Source organism: Pristiophorus japonicus, chromosome 15, assembly GCF_044704955.1.
Source record: "Pristiophorus japonicus isolate sPriJap1 chromosome 15, sPriJap1.hap1, whole genome shotgun sequence".
Taxonomy (NCBI): domain Eukaryota; kingdom Metazoa; phylum Chordata; class Chondrichthyes; family Pristiophoridae; genus Pristiophorus; species Pristiophorus japonicus.
Window position 1 is genome coordinate 9,349,990 of NC_091991.1, and position 15,455 is coordinate 9,365,444.

The following is a 15,455-nucleotide window of genomic DNA, read 5'->3' on the forward strand; positions in this document are numbered from 1 at the left end:
GACGTTCGAAGGATTAACTTCAGGACCCTCAGAAATAATGGGGCCTGTGACTATCAGCAGATTTCAGGGGGTTGAGCATGCAGCAAGAACTGGGCTTGGGCTGATAAGTGGCAAGCAACATTCGCGCCACACAAGTGCCAGGCAACGACTATCTCCAACAAGCGAGAATCCAACCGCTTCCCCTTGGCACGCAACAGCATTACCATCGCCGAACCCCTACTATTAACATCCCGGGGGTCACCATTGACCAGAAACTTAACCGGACCAGCCATCTAAATACTGTGGCAACAAGAGCGGGTCAGAGGCTGGGTATTCTGCGGCGAGTGTCTCACCTCCTGACTCCCCAAAGCCTTTCCACCATCTACCAGGCACAAGTCAGGAGTGTGATGGAATATTCTCCACTTGCCTGGATGAGTGCAGCTCTAACAACACTCAAGAAGCTCGACACCATCCAGGACAAAGCAGCCCGCTTGATCGACACCCCATCCGCCACCTTCAACATTCACTCCCTCCACCACCGGCGCACCGTGGCTGCAGTGTGCACCATCTACAAGATACACTGCAGCAACTCGCCAAGGCTTCTTCGGCAGCACCTCCCAAACCCGCGACCTCTACCACCTAGAAGGACAAGGGCAGCAGGCGCATGGGAACACCACCACCTCCACGTTCCCCTCCAAGTCACTCACCATCCTGACTTGGAAATATAGTTAGAGCTCGGCAGTTCAGGTTTGATGCCAGGAAGCACCTCTTTACACAAAGGGCAGTGGAAATCTGGAACTCTCTCCCCCAAAAGTCTGTGGATGCTGGGGATCAATTAGTCCTCTCATAAGAACATAAGAAATAGGAGCTGAGGGAGGCCAGTTATCTCTTTGAACTTGCTCCAGCATTCAACATCACAACTGATCTTCTACCTCAACTCCACCTTCCCACACTATCCCCATATACTTTAGTTCCCAAAAATCTATCGACCTCTGTCTTGAATATACTCAACGACAGCGCAGCCACAGCCCTCTAGTGTGGAGAATTACAAAGATTCACAACTCTCTGAGTGAAGACATTTCTCCTCTTCTCAGTCCTAAATGGCTGACCCCTTATTCTGAGACTGTGCCCTCTGGTTCTAGACTCTCCAGCCAGGGGAAACATCCTCCCTGCATCTACCCTGTTACGTTACAAGGACACCCTCAAAGCCTCCCTGATAAAGTGTGACATCACCACTGACACCTGGGAGTGCCTGGCTGAAGACCGCCCTTTGTGGAGAAAGTGCATCCGGGAGGGCGTGAAGAGGTCAAGCGCAGGCAGCGGAAGGAGCGTGCGGCAAACCAGTCCCACCCACCCCTTCCCTCGACGAATGTCTGTCCCACCTGTGACAGAGTCTGTGGCTCTCGTATTGGACTGTTCAGCCACCAAAGAACTCACTTCAGGAGTGGATGCAAGTCTTCCTCGATTCCGAGGGACTACCTATGATGATGATGATGATGATCTACCCTGTCAAGCCTGTTAAGAATGTTTTTTGTTTCGATGAGATCACCTCTCATTCTTCTAAACTCTAGGAAATAAAGGCCTAGTCTACCCAATCTCTCCTCAGAGGACAACCCCCCCATCCCAGGAACCAGTCCAGTGAACCTTCGTTGCACTCCCTCTTAGGCAAGTACGTCTTTCCTTAGATACAGATACTAGAGCTAAGATCAATAGATTTTTGTTGGGTAAGGGTACTGAGAGATATGGAGCAAAGGTGGGTTAATGGGGTTGAGGTGCAGATCAGCCAGGATGTCATTGAATGGTGGATCATTCAAGCGGTTGAACGTTCTCCTCGTGTTTTCATGTTTCTATGCTCACAGGGAAATGAGGAGTGACCAGCCTGGTGGTTTCTGTCCGTTAATAGTAACCCTTAATCTGCAGAATTACCTGGGCCAGTAGGAGGCCATTCGGCCCATCGATCCTACTGCGAAAGGCTAGCATAGCAAAACCAGAAAGATTTTGCAAGAAACTTCTTTTGAACACACTGTCTAATTTACTTCCTTCGGTCGAATTGGGAAATGGATAACAAATTAAAATGGCACGCCGCAGCTGTGACAGAATAAAACTGGAATATTAAGAGGTGGATTACATCAGTATCCTAAATGACTCATCATTATAATATTGTGTACAATCCCCACTTAAATGTAAATTATAACCTCTTCAGTGTTACGATGAAGGCTGCATTCAGTATCCAGGGCTTTGTAGTTGTATCTGATGAAGCGGTGCAATTAGACAACAAAGCTTCCTTTCATAATAAATATATTTATAGGCACTGTTTCATTCACTTCTGCTCGTCAAAGAAGAAAAAGCACGACTAATATATCTGGGATGTCGGGTAAATGTTAGTTATTTGTGGGCATTTGTTTATGGAATGATACAGCACCGAAGGAGGCCATTCAGCCCATCATTCCTGTGCCGGCTCTGTGAAAGAGCGATCCGATTAGTCCCACTCCCCCTGCTCGTTCCCCAGAGCCCTGAAAATTTTCTCTCCTTCAAGTATTTATCCAATCCCCTCTTGAGAGTTACTATTGAATCTGCCTCTTTCAGTGCCTTCCAGATCATAACAACTCATCTCCTCTCCAGCTCTTTGGCCAATTTTCTTAAATCTATGGATACAACGGAACTACTTTCCTTAGCAGAGAAGTCAATAACCAGGGGGCACAGATTGAAAGCAATTGGTGAAAAGTTTAGAGGGGGAGTTGAGGAGAACTTTTTTCACCCAGAGGATGGTGGGGGTCTGGAACTCACGGCCTGAAAAGACGGTAGAGGCAGAAACCCTCACCACATTTTTAAAATGTACTTGGATGTGCACTTGAAGTGCCATAACCTGCAAGGCTACGGATCGAGAGCTGGAAAGTGGGATTAGGCTGGATAGCTCTTTGTCGGCCAGCGTGGGCACGATGGGCCGAATGGCCTTCTTCCGTGCTGTAAATTTCTATGTTTCTATGATCCTACGCCCTCTGGTTACCGACCCTCCTGCCAGTGGAAACAGTTTCTCCTTTATTTGCCCTCTCGAAACCCCTTCGCGAGCGCTGTATTCGGTGAAACGTAGAGGAGAGGCGAAGGTTTGTTGGCGTTTGTTGCACTCACTGTCTATAGTTGAACGCAATGTCAGCAAACTCCTTCCTGCGTGCTCGATACAGCGGGTCTGTAAAACCCTGCGAATGTAAACACAACGGGAAAAGCTCAGAGACTCGTTCCATCATTGGGACGGCAGGTTAGAGTGACTGACACATTTAAAATGCAGGTCCGGAGGACACTCGGAGTGATCAGGCAGTGTCTAATTTAGCAAATGCATAATGATTTATGTTGCTGATCTGGAAAAGATACCCCTTTTTAAAACCTAATGCATGTTGGTTAAGATGAGTAATTATACCTTATTATGTTACTTCAATTACACTAATAACAGCAATTTGTACTGTACTGGCAAAAGACCACATATGCAACTTATCTCAGAATCTACAGCTGTCTGTAATTTTCATTTGTGTGTGTGTCTGTATTTATATCTGTATCTGTGTGTGTGTGTGAGTGTGTATATCTGTGTGTGTGTGTGTGTGTGTGTGTGTGTGTGTGTGTATGTGTGTGGGTGTGTATCTGTGTGTGTGTGTGTATGTGTGTATCTGTGTGAGTGTGTGTATCTGTGTAGGTGTTCGTGTGTATCGGTGTGTGTGTGTGTGTGCCTGTGTGTGTGTGTGTATGTGTGTGTGTATCTGTGCGTGTGAGTGTGTGTGTGTATCTGTGTGTGTGTGTGTGTATCTGTGTGTGTGTGTGTGTGTGTGTGTGTATGTGTGTGTGTATCTGTGTGAGTGTGTGTATCTGTGTAGGTGTTCGTGTGTATCTGTGTGTGTGTGTGTGTGTGTGTATCTGTATGTGTGTGTCTGTGTATGTGTATCTGTGTGTCTGTATATGTCTATGCACATGTCAGCCATTACTCAGTCAACAGCACCCTCGCCTCTGAGTCAGAAGGTTGGGGGTTCAAGTCCCACTCCAGAGACTTGAACACAAAAATCTAGGCTGACACTCCCAGTGCAGTGCTGAGGGAGTGCTGCATTTTCGGAGATGCCCTCTTTTCGGATGAGACGTTAAACCGAGGCCCTGCCTGCTCTCTCAAGTGAATTTAAAAGGTCCCACGGCACTATTTGGAAGAAGAGCAGGGGAGTTCTCCCTGGTGTCCTGTCCAATATTTATCCCTCAATCAACATCACTAAAAAAGATTGGCCCCAAAATTGCCCTTCGCCCCGATTGGGGGCGGTAACCTCCCGGGGGCGGGATTTCCTGTTTCCGACACGGAAGTCTCGCCCCCGGCACGGATACTCCGCGAAACTCTGACGCGCTACAACATGTCTCCCTTTCCACCCGCAGGGCGGTGAGGGGTTGCCACGCATGGCGATGGCGCCATCGCTGGTTTCGTGCCAGCCTGAGGCGCTAATCGCGGGGCCCTCCCCCCGGGTGAAAACGCCATTGCGCCCCATTAGTGCCTCCCAGAGGGGATATAAAACGAGGCAATTTCACCCCTATTATCTAGCCATTTATTTCATTGCTGTTTGTGGGAGCTTCCTCTGCCATGCTTCCTATCCTACAACAGTAACTGTACTTCATTGACTGTAAAGCGCTTTGGGATGTCCTGAGGTCATTAGGGTGCGATATAAATATAAGTCTTTCTATCTGTATTGTGTCTGTGTATGACTCTCTATGTGTATAACCGTGTTTGTGTATAGGTGACTCTCACATCCTACACTTGGGAGGAAGACGGGTTAACACCCAGACAGAAAATAGAGAAAGCATCCTTGAGGAATGGCAAATGGAGTGTGAGTTGATGTTTTTTTATATTCATTCTCGGGATGTGGGCGTCACTGGCAAAGCCGGTATTTATTGCCCATCCCTAATTGCCCCTTGAGAAGGTGGTGGTGAGCCGCCTTCTTGAACCGCTGCAGTCCGTGTGGGTGAAGGTGCTCCCACAGTGCTGTTAGGGAGGGAGTTCCGGGATTGTGACCCAGCGACGATGAAGGAACGGCCGATATATTTCCGAGTCAGGATGGTGTGTGACTGGGAGGGGAACGTGGAGGTGGTGGTGTTCCCATGCGCCTGCTGCCCTTGTCCTTCTAGGTGGGAGAGGTCGCGGGTTTGGGAGGTGCTGCCGAAGAAGCCTTGGCGAGTTGCTGCAGTGCATCTTGCAGATGGTATACACTGCAGCCACGGTGCACCGGTGGTGGAGGGAGTGAATGTTGAAGGTGGTGGATGGGGTGCCGATCAAGTGGGCTGCTTTGTCCTGGATGTGTGAAAGATCCCACGGCACTATTCGAACGAAAGCAGGGGAAGTGTCCTGACCAATATTTATCTCATCGGTGTTTGTGCATAAAATTGGCTGCTGCATTTGCCTTCGTAGCTGTAGTGACTGCACCTCAACAGTAATTCATTGTTTGCAGAGCGCCATGGGAACAGTCTGAGGATGGGAAAGGTGCTAGCTATTTGCAGGATCTCTCTTTCTTCCTTTGTCAACTTGCTGATGAAAATGTATACCCTGTGATGTACCTATATGGTATACATATCAAGAAAGGATGCACAGGCTGGGTCTCTTTATTCTTGAAAAAAGAAGGCTGAGGGGTGACCTAATAGAGGTCTGTAAAAGGTATGATTGTTCAATTACAATCTCCTTTCACCTCGCACCATCATCCCGTTGGTCATGTAATCTCCCCTGCCTCCAGCCCCACCACTGATCTTCCCTTTTGTTCTTTCCTCCCCACCGCCCTTTCCCAATCCTTGTACCCGAGCAGTGTGCGGCAGTCCGGCCCGGAAATCAACGCGGTCCCGGCCTGCAGGACCATCAGCTTTAGAGGGGCCATTAGAGGGAGCAGTGTGCGGCAACCAATCACTGCAGGGAGCAGTGCGGACAGGTACAGCAGGAGTGGCGAGGTCGGGGCGAAGGAGCGGCGAGTGCTCGTAGAGGGAAGTGACCGGGGCCCAGGAGAGGTGTGAGCTTGGGGCCCAGAAGAGGCCAGCCCGCACTGTGCGATATGTGTGCACTAGGTCCGTGCAGCAAAGCAGGTCTCCAGTCATCTTGGTTAATTCTTGCCACTGGATCAAGACCTAGCTCTGTCAAGCCCGTGTAGTGGCTGGTGTGCAACGGCCACCCCACGTTAAAAAAATCCACCCACAGGCATCTTTCACCCTTCAGGATGTCGTTCGCAATCCAGAATATTAGGTCCTTCATTAAAACACCTGTGAATTCATCCCTTTTTGGTGTGGAAGCAAGTCATCCTCGCTTCGAGGGATCGCCTATGATGATGACCTGCTTAAAAAACCTGCAACATTAACTTTTTCCAGTCCTGACAAATGTTAACTCTGTTTCTCTCCTCACAGACGCTGTCTGACCCGCTGAGTGTTTCCAGCATTTTCTGTAGAAATTAGTATGGCTTGTACCCGCCTCTCCGGCCTAGAACAGGTGCAAATCATATCCGTTTGGCTGTGGGACCCCGGGACTAATCTGTGCAGGCACTGATGATTTTTGATACCTTTTTATTGGTGCCCTGGTCATTAGGCCCCGTTAAATGTGTAAATCAGTTGGCCTAATGCTGGTTAAAGGACCCCGTCAAGGAAGTCTGTTGCCAATAACCGGGGTAGGCTTTGGGCCTACCCCGCTCAGGATTCTTCAGCAGCCAATAGGTGGTTAAGTTTAAACAATAAATTTCTGTAAAAATGTTGAAACTTGTTTTCAAATCCCTCCATGCCCTCACCCCTCCCTATCTCTGTAACTTCCTCCAACCCCCCTGAGATCTCTGTACTCTTCCAATTCTGACCTCTTGCACATCTCTGATTTGAACTGCTCCACCATTGTTGGCCGTGCCTTCAGCTGCCGAGGCCCCAAGCTCTGGAATCCCCTCCCTAAACCTCTCCGCCTCCTTTAAGACGATCCTTAAAACCTACTTCTCTGACCAGGTGTTTGGTCATCTGTCCTAATATCTTCTTATGTGGCTCGGTGTCAAATTTTGATTCATAACCGCCTCTGTGAAGCATCTTGGGACATTTTACTATGTTAAAGTTGCTATATAAGTGCAAGTAGTTGTTATTGTAAATAAAACGTTCCCAGGGAGCCAAGAGACACTGGGAAGACGGACCAGTTAATCTGTTGGTGGTGTTGGAAAGTTTGCCCACGACACCAGGAGAACTCTCTGCCCTTTATGAATCATACCTTGGGATGTTTCACATCCATCTCATCAGACAGACAGAATATCGACCTGAAACGTTAACTCTGTTTCTCTCTCCGCGGATGCTGCCTGACCCCCCGAGTATTATCGGCAATTTCTGTTTTTATTTCAGAGTTCCAGTGTTTGTTTTTGTGACAGCTGATTGGGCTTCATTTACTGATATGCAAAACTGATTAAATAGGAACGCAGGAACAGGAGAAGGCCATTCAGCCCCTCGAGCCTGTTCCGCCATTCAGTGAGATCACGGCTGATCTGTGACCTAACTCCATTTACCCGCCTTGGTTCAGTAACCCTTAATACCCTTACACCAACAACAACAACAACAACAACAACAACTTTCATTTACATAGTGCCTTAAACGTAATACAACCTCCCAAGACCCTTTACTGAACAAAAAATTGACACTGAGCCACATAAGGAGATATCAGCACAGGCGACTAAAAGCTTGGTCAAGGAGGCAGGTTTCAAGGAGCATCTTAAAGGAGGAGAGAGAGGCGAAGAGGTTTAGGGGAGGAAACAAAATCTATCAGTCTCATTTTTGAAATTTTCAATTGACCCCCAACTTTTTGGGGGAGAGAGTTCCAGATCCCCACCACCCTGTGTGTGAAGAAGTGCTTCCTGACATCACCCCTGAACGGCCTGGCTCTAATTTTAAGGTTCTGCCCTCTTGTTCTGGATTCCCCCCCCTCCACTAGAGGGAATAGTCTCTCTCTATCTACCCTATCAATTCGATCGTGCCTGTCAATGGTATGTTAGGGTTTTTACACCACGCAGATGCCAATTATGCTATTTTACGATTTGATAGGTCGCAGTGCACTCGGGGACCTTGGCTTTCTCCCTCATGTGGAGACTGATAGAATGTGAAGTGAGCAGCAACAGAAAGATAGAAAGACTTGCATCTATACAGCGGCTTTCATAACCTCAGGGCATCCCCATGCTTTACAGCCAATGAAGTACTTTTGAAGTGTAGTCACCTTTGCAAAGTAGGGAAATGCGGCAGCCAATTGGAACACAGCAAGCTCCCGTAAACAGCAATGCGATAATGACCAGATAATCTGTTTTTAGTGATGTTGATTGAGGGATAAATATTAGCACCAGGACATCGGGTATAACTCCCCCCTCCCCCTGCTCTTCTTCAATATAGTGCCATAGGATCTTTTATGCCCACCTGTGAGAGCAGACGGGGCCTCGGTTTAATGTCTCATCCAAAAGACGGCACCTTCGAAAGTGCAGAACTCCCTTAGTACTGCCCCTCTGACAGTGCAGCACTCCTTCAGTACTGCACTGGGAGTGTCAGCCTAGATTTTATGTGTTCAAGTCCCTGGAGTGGGACTTCTGAATCAGAGGCGAGTGTACCACCACTGAGCCACGGCCGACAGCAATGAATTTAATAGCAGCTCAGCAAAGTATTAGTTTTAACATCTCATTCACTACATGGAGATTTAATTGTAGTTTGAGATAACTGAGCGACTTGCTCGGCTACTTCAGAAGGAAATTAAGAGTCAGTCACGTTGGCGTGGGACCGGAGTCACCTATAGGCCCAGATTGGATAAGGGCGGCAGCTTTCCTTTATATTTAGTCAACGAATTGGATTTTATGTCAATTCAACAGCTGCATGGTCACTGCATCGTCCGTATGCCAGACACGAGACTCCCAAAGCAAGCGCTCTACTCGGAACTCCTTCACGGCAAACGAGCCAAAGGTGGGCAGAGGAAACGTTACAAGGACACCCTCAAAGCCTCCCTGATAAAGTGCAACATCCCCACCGACACCTGGGAGTCCCTGGGCCATCGACCACCCTAAGTGGAGGAAGTGCATCCGGGAGGGCGCTGAGCACCTCGAGTCCCGTCACCGAGAGCATGCAGAAAGCAAGCGCAGGCAGCGGAAGGAGCGTGTGGCAAACCTGTCCCACCCTCCCTTTCCCTCAACGACTATCTGTCCCACCTGTGGTTCTCGTATTGGACTGTTCAGCCACCTAAGAACTCATTTTTAGAGTGGAAGCAAGTCTTCCTCGATTCCGAGGGACTGCCTATGATGATGATATACAGCACAGAAACAGACGATTAGGCCCAGCTGTTTCAGGTTTATGTTTATGCTCCACACGAGCCTCCTCCCGCATGATGTTCCCTTTAAGCGCGGGCTATGCAGAACCCACGGAGACAACTTTTAAATAGGAAAAACCCGTGCATGCGTTGTGTCTTAAAGGGGCCACACAGCCCCTTAAAGGGTCCGCACACCCAGAAAGAAATTAAAGGGAACGTTGCTCCCACGCGCTATTTCATCTGCATCATATAATACGGCTGATTTTCCAGAAATAATCTCCTTACGGGATGGTCTGCCTCCAGCTCTGACCCATAGCTTAGGATCTGGTTCGCAAATCTGTCCAAATCTTGAATTGTCCGAGGAAACCAGGGAACTGGAAAAAGGGAGGAAAGAGAAAGAAAACAGGGAGTAGTTTTTTTTCTGTTCACGTTATTTTTCCTCAGCCGTACAGTTTGTCCTTTTCCGACAATTCACTAAATATATTCAAGAAGGAGTTAGATGAAGTCCTTACTACTAGGGGGATCAAGGGGTATGGCGAGAAACCAGGAATGGGGTACTGAAGTTGCATGTTCAGCCATGAACACATTGAATGGCGATGCAGGCTAGAAGGGCCGAATGGCCTACTCCTGCTCCTATTTTCTATGTTTCTATGTTTCTATGACAAGATTCCAATACTTTGGGCTGTGGTTTTACATTCGCTTCCTTGTTCATGTCACAAGACCGACCTTGAGATTCTCGGAATTAGAAAAACTTAGAATAATAATCGGTTGCACTGCAGCATGGGGTGTGTTGCTGAGTCAACAATCACAACAAATTGCATTTATATAGCACCTTTACCTCCCAAGGCGCTTCGCAGGAGCGGTTATCAAACAAAAGTAGGAACATGCGCGGGCCATTGAGCCCCTCGAGCCTGTTCCGCCATTCAATGAGATCACGGCTGATCTGTATCTTAACACCATTTATCCGCCTTGGTTCCGTAACCCTGACAACAACATTTACTACGGGGCTCCGTTTCTCGCCCCGGAGCGGCGGCAATGAGCTCTTGTGGGCTGGCGGTCAGCCTCTAGCGCCCCGCGGGGGTTTTCGGAGATAGTTTTGCGGCGGTGCGGAGCAGCAGCGCCCGGAAGAGCTGCGATGCCGGTGGCCTTTTTGCCTCCCCGCCCGACCCGTATGCCTCACAGCACGCCCCCGTAGTGAACGCCTGGCAAATCGGGCGGTCCAACCCATACCGACTGCAGAGGGGCAAGTACTGCCGTCCTGAGGTAATTGTTATTTTACATTTTTGGCAGGATTTATGTTGTGAGGGCTTGGGCAATGTTTTGGGAATGTTTTTCTGGGGTTTTTCCGGTATTTTTCTTCTCCCCAAGCGTCTCTGGGAGCACTCCAGGCCCGGCTCTTTAGCTCGAGAGTCTCCCGCGCTAATGCCCCGAGAGAGAGGTGTACTACGCCTCCCTTAGCGCTGTGCCTCCTGACTCAGGGTCCAGCCGCCCAATGTTACTGACTGAGGCGCAAACTGTTTCCGGGCGCTAGCTTTACCGCCCTACCACCATTACCGCCTCGAAGTCATCAAAGCCAAAAATCCAGCCTTAAATGTTGCAAAATGTCTCAAGGTCATTTATCAAACAAAAATTTGACACTGAACTACATAAGGAGATATTAGGACAGGTGACCAAAAGCTTGGTCACAGAGGTAGGTTTTAAGGAATGTCTTGAAGGAGGAGAGAGAGGCGGAGAGGTTTAGGGAAGGAATTCCAGGTCTTGGGTCCGAGGCAACTGATGGCACGGACACCAATGGTGGAGCAAAGGAAATCTGGAATGTGCAAGAGGACAGAATTGGAAGAGTGCCGAGATCTCGGGGGATTGTGGGGCTGGAGGAGGTTACAGAGATAGGGAGGGGGGCGAGGCCCATGGAGGGGTTTGAAAACAAGGATGAGAATTATAAAATCGTGGCATTGCCGGAACCGACCTATTGAGAATTTTACCATTTAAGATATGATTCCATCCAGCAATAGTCATCAATAAATCCAATAGGGAATTCAGAAGGAACTTCTTTACCCAGAGAGGGGTGAGAATGTGGAACTCGCTGCCACAGGGAGTGGTTGAGGCAAATAGTAGCGATGCATTTAAGGGGAGGCTAGACAAGCATCTAAGGGAGAAGGGAATAGAGGGTTATGCTGATAGATTTAGATGAGGCAAGACAGGAGGAGGCCCGAGTGGAGCATAGACTGGCTGGGCTGACTGGCCAGTTGCTGTGCCATATATCCTCAGTAATTTTATGTTTCTTTGCCCCACTGGTCGCTGCCTTCCTGTAATCCCCTTTGTTTCTTCTCAATGTTTACCTAATTTGGTATCACTGGCAAATTTTGATATTACATAAGAATATAAGAAATAGGAGCAGGAGTCGACCATTTGGCCCCTCGAGCCTGCTCCGCCATTTAATAAGATCATGGCTGATCTGATCATGGACTCAGCTCCACTTTCCCGCCCGCTCCCCATTACCCTTCACTCCGTCATCTTTCAAAAATCTGTCTATCTCCATCTTAAATATATTCAATGACCCAGCCTCCACAGCTCTCTGTGGTAGATAATTCCAAAGATTCACGACCCTCTGAAAGAAGAAATTCCTCCTCATTTCCATTTTAAATGAGAGACACCTTATTCTGAAACTATGCCCCCTAGTTCTAGATTCCCACACGAGGGGAAACATCGTCTCTGCATCTACCCTGTCAAGCCCCCTTAGAATCTTCTATGTTTCAATAAGATCACTTCTCATTCTTCTAAACTCCAATGAGTACAGGCCCAACTGCTCAACCTCTTCATAAGACAACCCCCTCATCTCAGGAATCCAGCTCGTGAACCTTCTCTGAACAGCTTCCAATGCAAGTATATCCCTCCTTAAATAAGGAGACCAAAACTGTACGCAGTACTCCAGGTGTGGCCTCACCAACACAGTTGTAGCAGGAATTCCCTACTTTTATACTTCATTCCCCTTACAATAAAGGCCAACATTCCATTTACCTTCCTAATTACTTACTGTACCTGCATGCTAACTTTTTGTGTTCCATGCACAAGGACCCCCAGATCCCTCTGAACCACCGCATTTTGTAATCTCAGCCCATTTAAATAATAATTTGCTTTTTTTTCAACCAAAGTGGATAACCTCACATTTTCCCACATTATACTCCATCTGCCAAATTTTTGCCCACTCACTTAGCCTGTCTATATCCCTTTGCAGATTCTTTGTGTCCTCCTCACAACTTGCTCTCCCACCGATCTTTGTATCATCAGCAAACTTGGCTACATGACACACGGCCCCTTCATCCAAGTCATTAATATAAATTGTAAATAGTGGCACCCTACTAGTTAGAGTTTGCCAACCTGAAAATGACCCATTTATCCCGACTCTCTGCCTTCTATTATTGCCTCTGTGCCCTGTTGGTATCTGCAGAACAAGAATGATCCCAACACAGATCCCTGGTGATATCACTATCCACCTCTTGCTAATCTGAGAATCATCCTTCGCTCCTCTTCATGGGGCTGAACCGTCACATAACTGGCCAGGTGATGTAGACTGAGATTAACCCTTTGATAAAAGGTTATGTTTGGTTTAGATGCGTGGAAAACATCTTTTAAGTGATTAAAAAAGTGGTTTGTGAACACACCGACACACATGCACTCATACATGCACACTCTCACGCACATACATGCTCCACATACATGCTCACATCATCATCATAGGCAGCCCCTCGAAATCGAGGAAGACTTGCTTCCACTCTAAAAATGAGTTCTTAGATGACTGAACAGTCCAATACGGGAATTACAGACTCTGTCACAGGTGGGACAGACAGTCGTTGAAGGAAAGGGTGGGTGGGACTGGTTTGCCGCACGCTCCTTCCACTGCCTGCGCTTGTTTTCTGCATGCTCTCTGCGATGAAACTCGAGGTACTCAGCGCCCTCCCGGATGCACTTCCTCCACTTAGGGCGATCTTTGGCTAGGGACTCCCAGGTGTCGGTGGGGATGCTGCATTTTATCAAGGAGGCTTTGAGGATGTCCTTGAAACGCTTCCTCTGCCCACCTTGGGCCCACCTGCCGTGTAGGAGTTCCGAGTAGAGCGCTTGCTTTGGGAGTCTTGTGTCGGGCATGCGAACAATGTGGCCATATACAGCAGGCACCACAAATTGCTGGAGAAATACCACCAATGATGTCTCCGCAAGATCCTGCAAATCCCCTGGGAGGACAGACGCACCAACGTTAGCGTCCTCGACCAGGCCAAAATCCCCAGCATCGAAGCACTGACCACACTCACATAGCCACACACACACAAACGCACATGCACACACTTACAGGCGCACTCAAGCATACAGTCATGCACACACATACACACAAACATGCATGCACACACTCACACCCACACTCACCGACGCACACAAATGCACTCACACACACACACACACACACACACCAAGCTGCTAATCTAAGCAAGTTCCTCTGTAAAGGAAACTAGTGCACAACTTAATTGATGCCTAACTCTAAAATCTAATGAAACAATTGTAACTTATTCAAGGGAAATCCTATTGCTCAGCAGATGGACAGACAGCGGAAGGACATTGCTACAACTTAATCCCCCCCCCCCCGCCTACATACAGCGGGGCTCTGTCAAAGGGAGTCAGAGGAACACACAGCCAAGTATTAATTCTAATTAAAAAAGCAAGAAATGACAGCAAATAAGTTGTAAGGAGGTGAATGTTAAACAGGAAGAGACGGGAAAGAAGCAGTGAGTGCTGGCCGGCAAATATTAAAATTAGACCTGCTAATTTAATTGTCCGCAGCCATTTATAACCTTAATTCCTTCCCTCGGACTTCCCTGATACTGGCTGCATTGACGGTGAGAGGGTAATCAGCAGGTCAGCCAATAGAGCACAAAGCAGGGCCGTTAGCAAAGTTGATTTGCTATTTCTATTGGCCGGCTCATTTATCAAATGGCAGTTTTCATGCCTTTGACCTGAACACCCAGTAATGTGGTCTCCCTGAATGGGGTTAGATGCCCCAAGATTTGTTAAATTTATGAGAATTCACAACACTCATTAAGCTCTTGTCTAAACAGAGTTAACAACTCGACACAGCCTCGGGCGCTGGGAGCTCGAGAAAGGGACCCCCGACTACAGTAACTTGGACTTTAATTCAACTCTGAAGAATAATAAATCTCCGGCAGATATAAAGCTTGGTTCTGTTATCTCCAGGCACCTGTCTGTCTGCGGTTTATGAATACGTTACTTTTGGAGAAAAAAAACACTCGTTAAAAAAAGATAGCTGTCTCACTAACTCTCCCCAACAGAAATCTGGATTGATGATCAGGCCACCTCCTTATGAACGAGCACTCGACAATAAATCTAGTGGCAGGCCCCGGGAGCTGTGCCTTCCCCCCAATTGCTGCAGCTGAAATGCCACTAATGAAGCTAAGTTAATATTTTTACACATGCAAGTAGAATTATTCGTCGGGATTCTACCAGAAACCAGCGGCTGGATTCGGGGGTCATGAAAGGGGAATTGGTACACTCGCTTTCCCTCTCTCAAAGCGCGTCAACATCACGGTGCGGAAATTGTGTACGTTTTACGGATTTATAGGGTGAGTTTCACAGGTGTAAGCGGAGGAAAATCCCCCTTCACCGCCCTCACGATTATCAAGATGTTGGGGGGTGCAAATTCGGTCATGCCTCTGTTGGGGCTTTGTCCCGGGGCAGGACGGTAACTTTTGCGCCGGGAAAAGGTTTGCGTCTCCAGCCGCAAAATTCATCAGTTGGGCCCGGAGTGTGGGGTGGGGCGCTATGGGAGGCGTTGCACACCTCATGGGGCGCTAGGCCGGCTGAGCAAAGGGAAAATTCCGAGATAAACAGCCGGCCTCGGAGCGCTGCGAGAGAGGTCTCGGGGGGGGGGGGGGGGGAAGAAAACCTGAAAAAACGCCACCAAAAACATTCCCAATAAATAACTCACACCACCACAACATAAATTGCAAAAAAAAAATACAATCACACTTCCCCAAGGTGGACATTACTTACCCGCCTGCAGCTGCTACAGCTTGGACCGCCCGCTTTCACAGGCGGTCCCAGCAGGGGGCGCTATGGAGCACTATGGATCCGGCGGGAGCCAAAAATTAAGCCGGTGTCGCAACCGGCGGTGTTGCTCACCGGC

The 15,455-nt window shown here is 48.3% G+C and overlaps 1 protein-coding gene across 2 annotated transcripts in view; it reads right to left on the reverse strand.

The window, feature by feature from the left end:
* pah (phenylalanine hydroxylase) overlaps positions 1–15,455 on the reverse strand; it is an 85,803-nt gene that overhangs the window by 29,389 nt on the left and 40,959 nt on the right. For both annotated transcript variants that reach the window (XM_070901541.1, XM_070901542.1), the window contains 2 exons: positions 9,551–9,639; positions 3,109–3,176 (listed from right to left, as the gene is read on the reverse strand). In XM_070901541.1, coding sequence (XP_070757642.1) covers positions 3,109–3,176; positions 9,551–9,639 — 157 coding nt within the window. The remainder of the gene's footprint in view (positions 1–3,108; positions 3,177–9,550; positions 9,640–15,455) is intronic.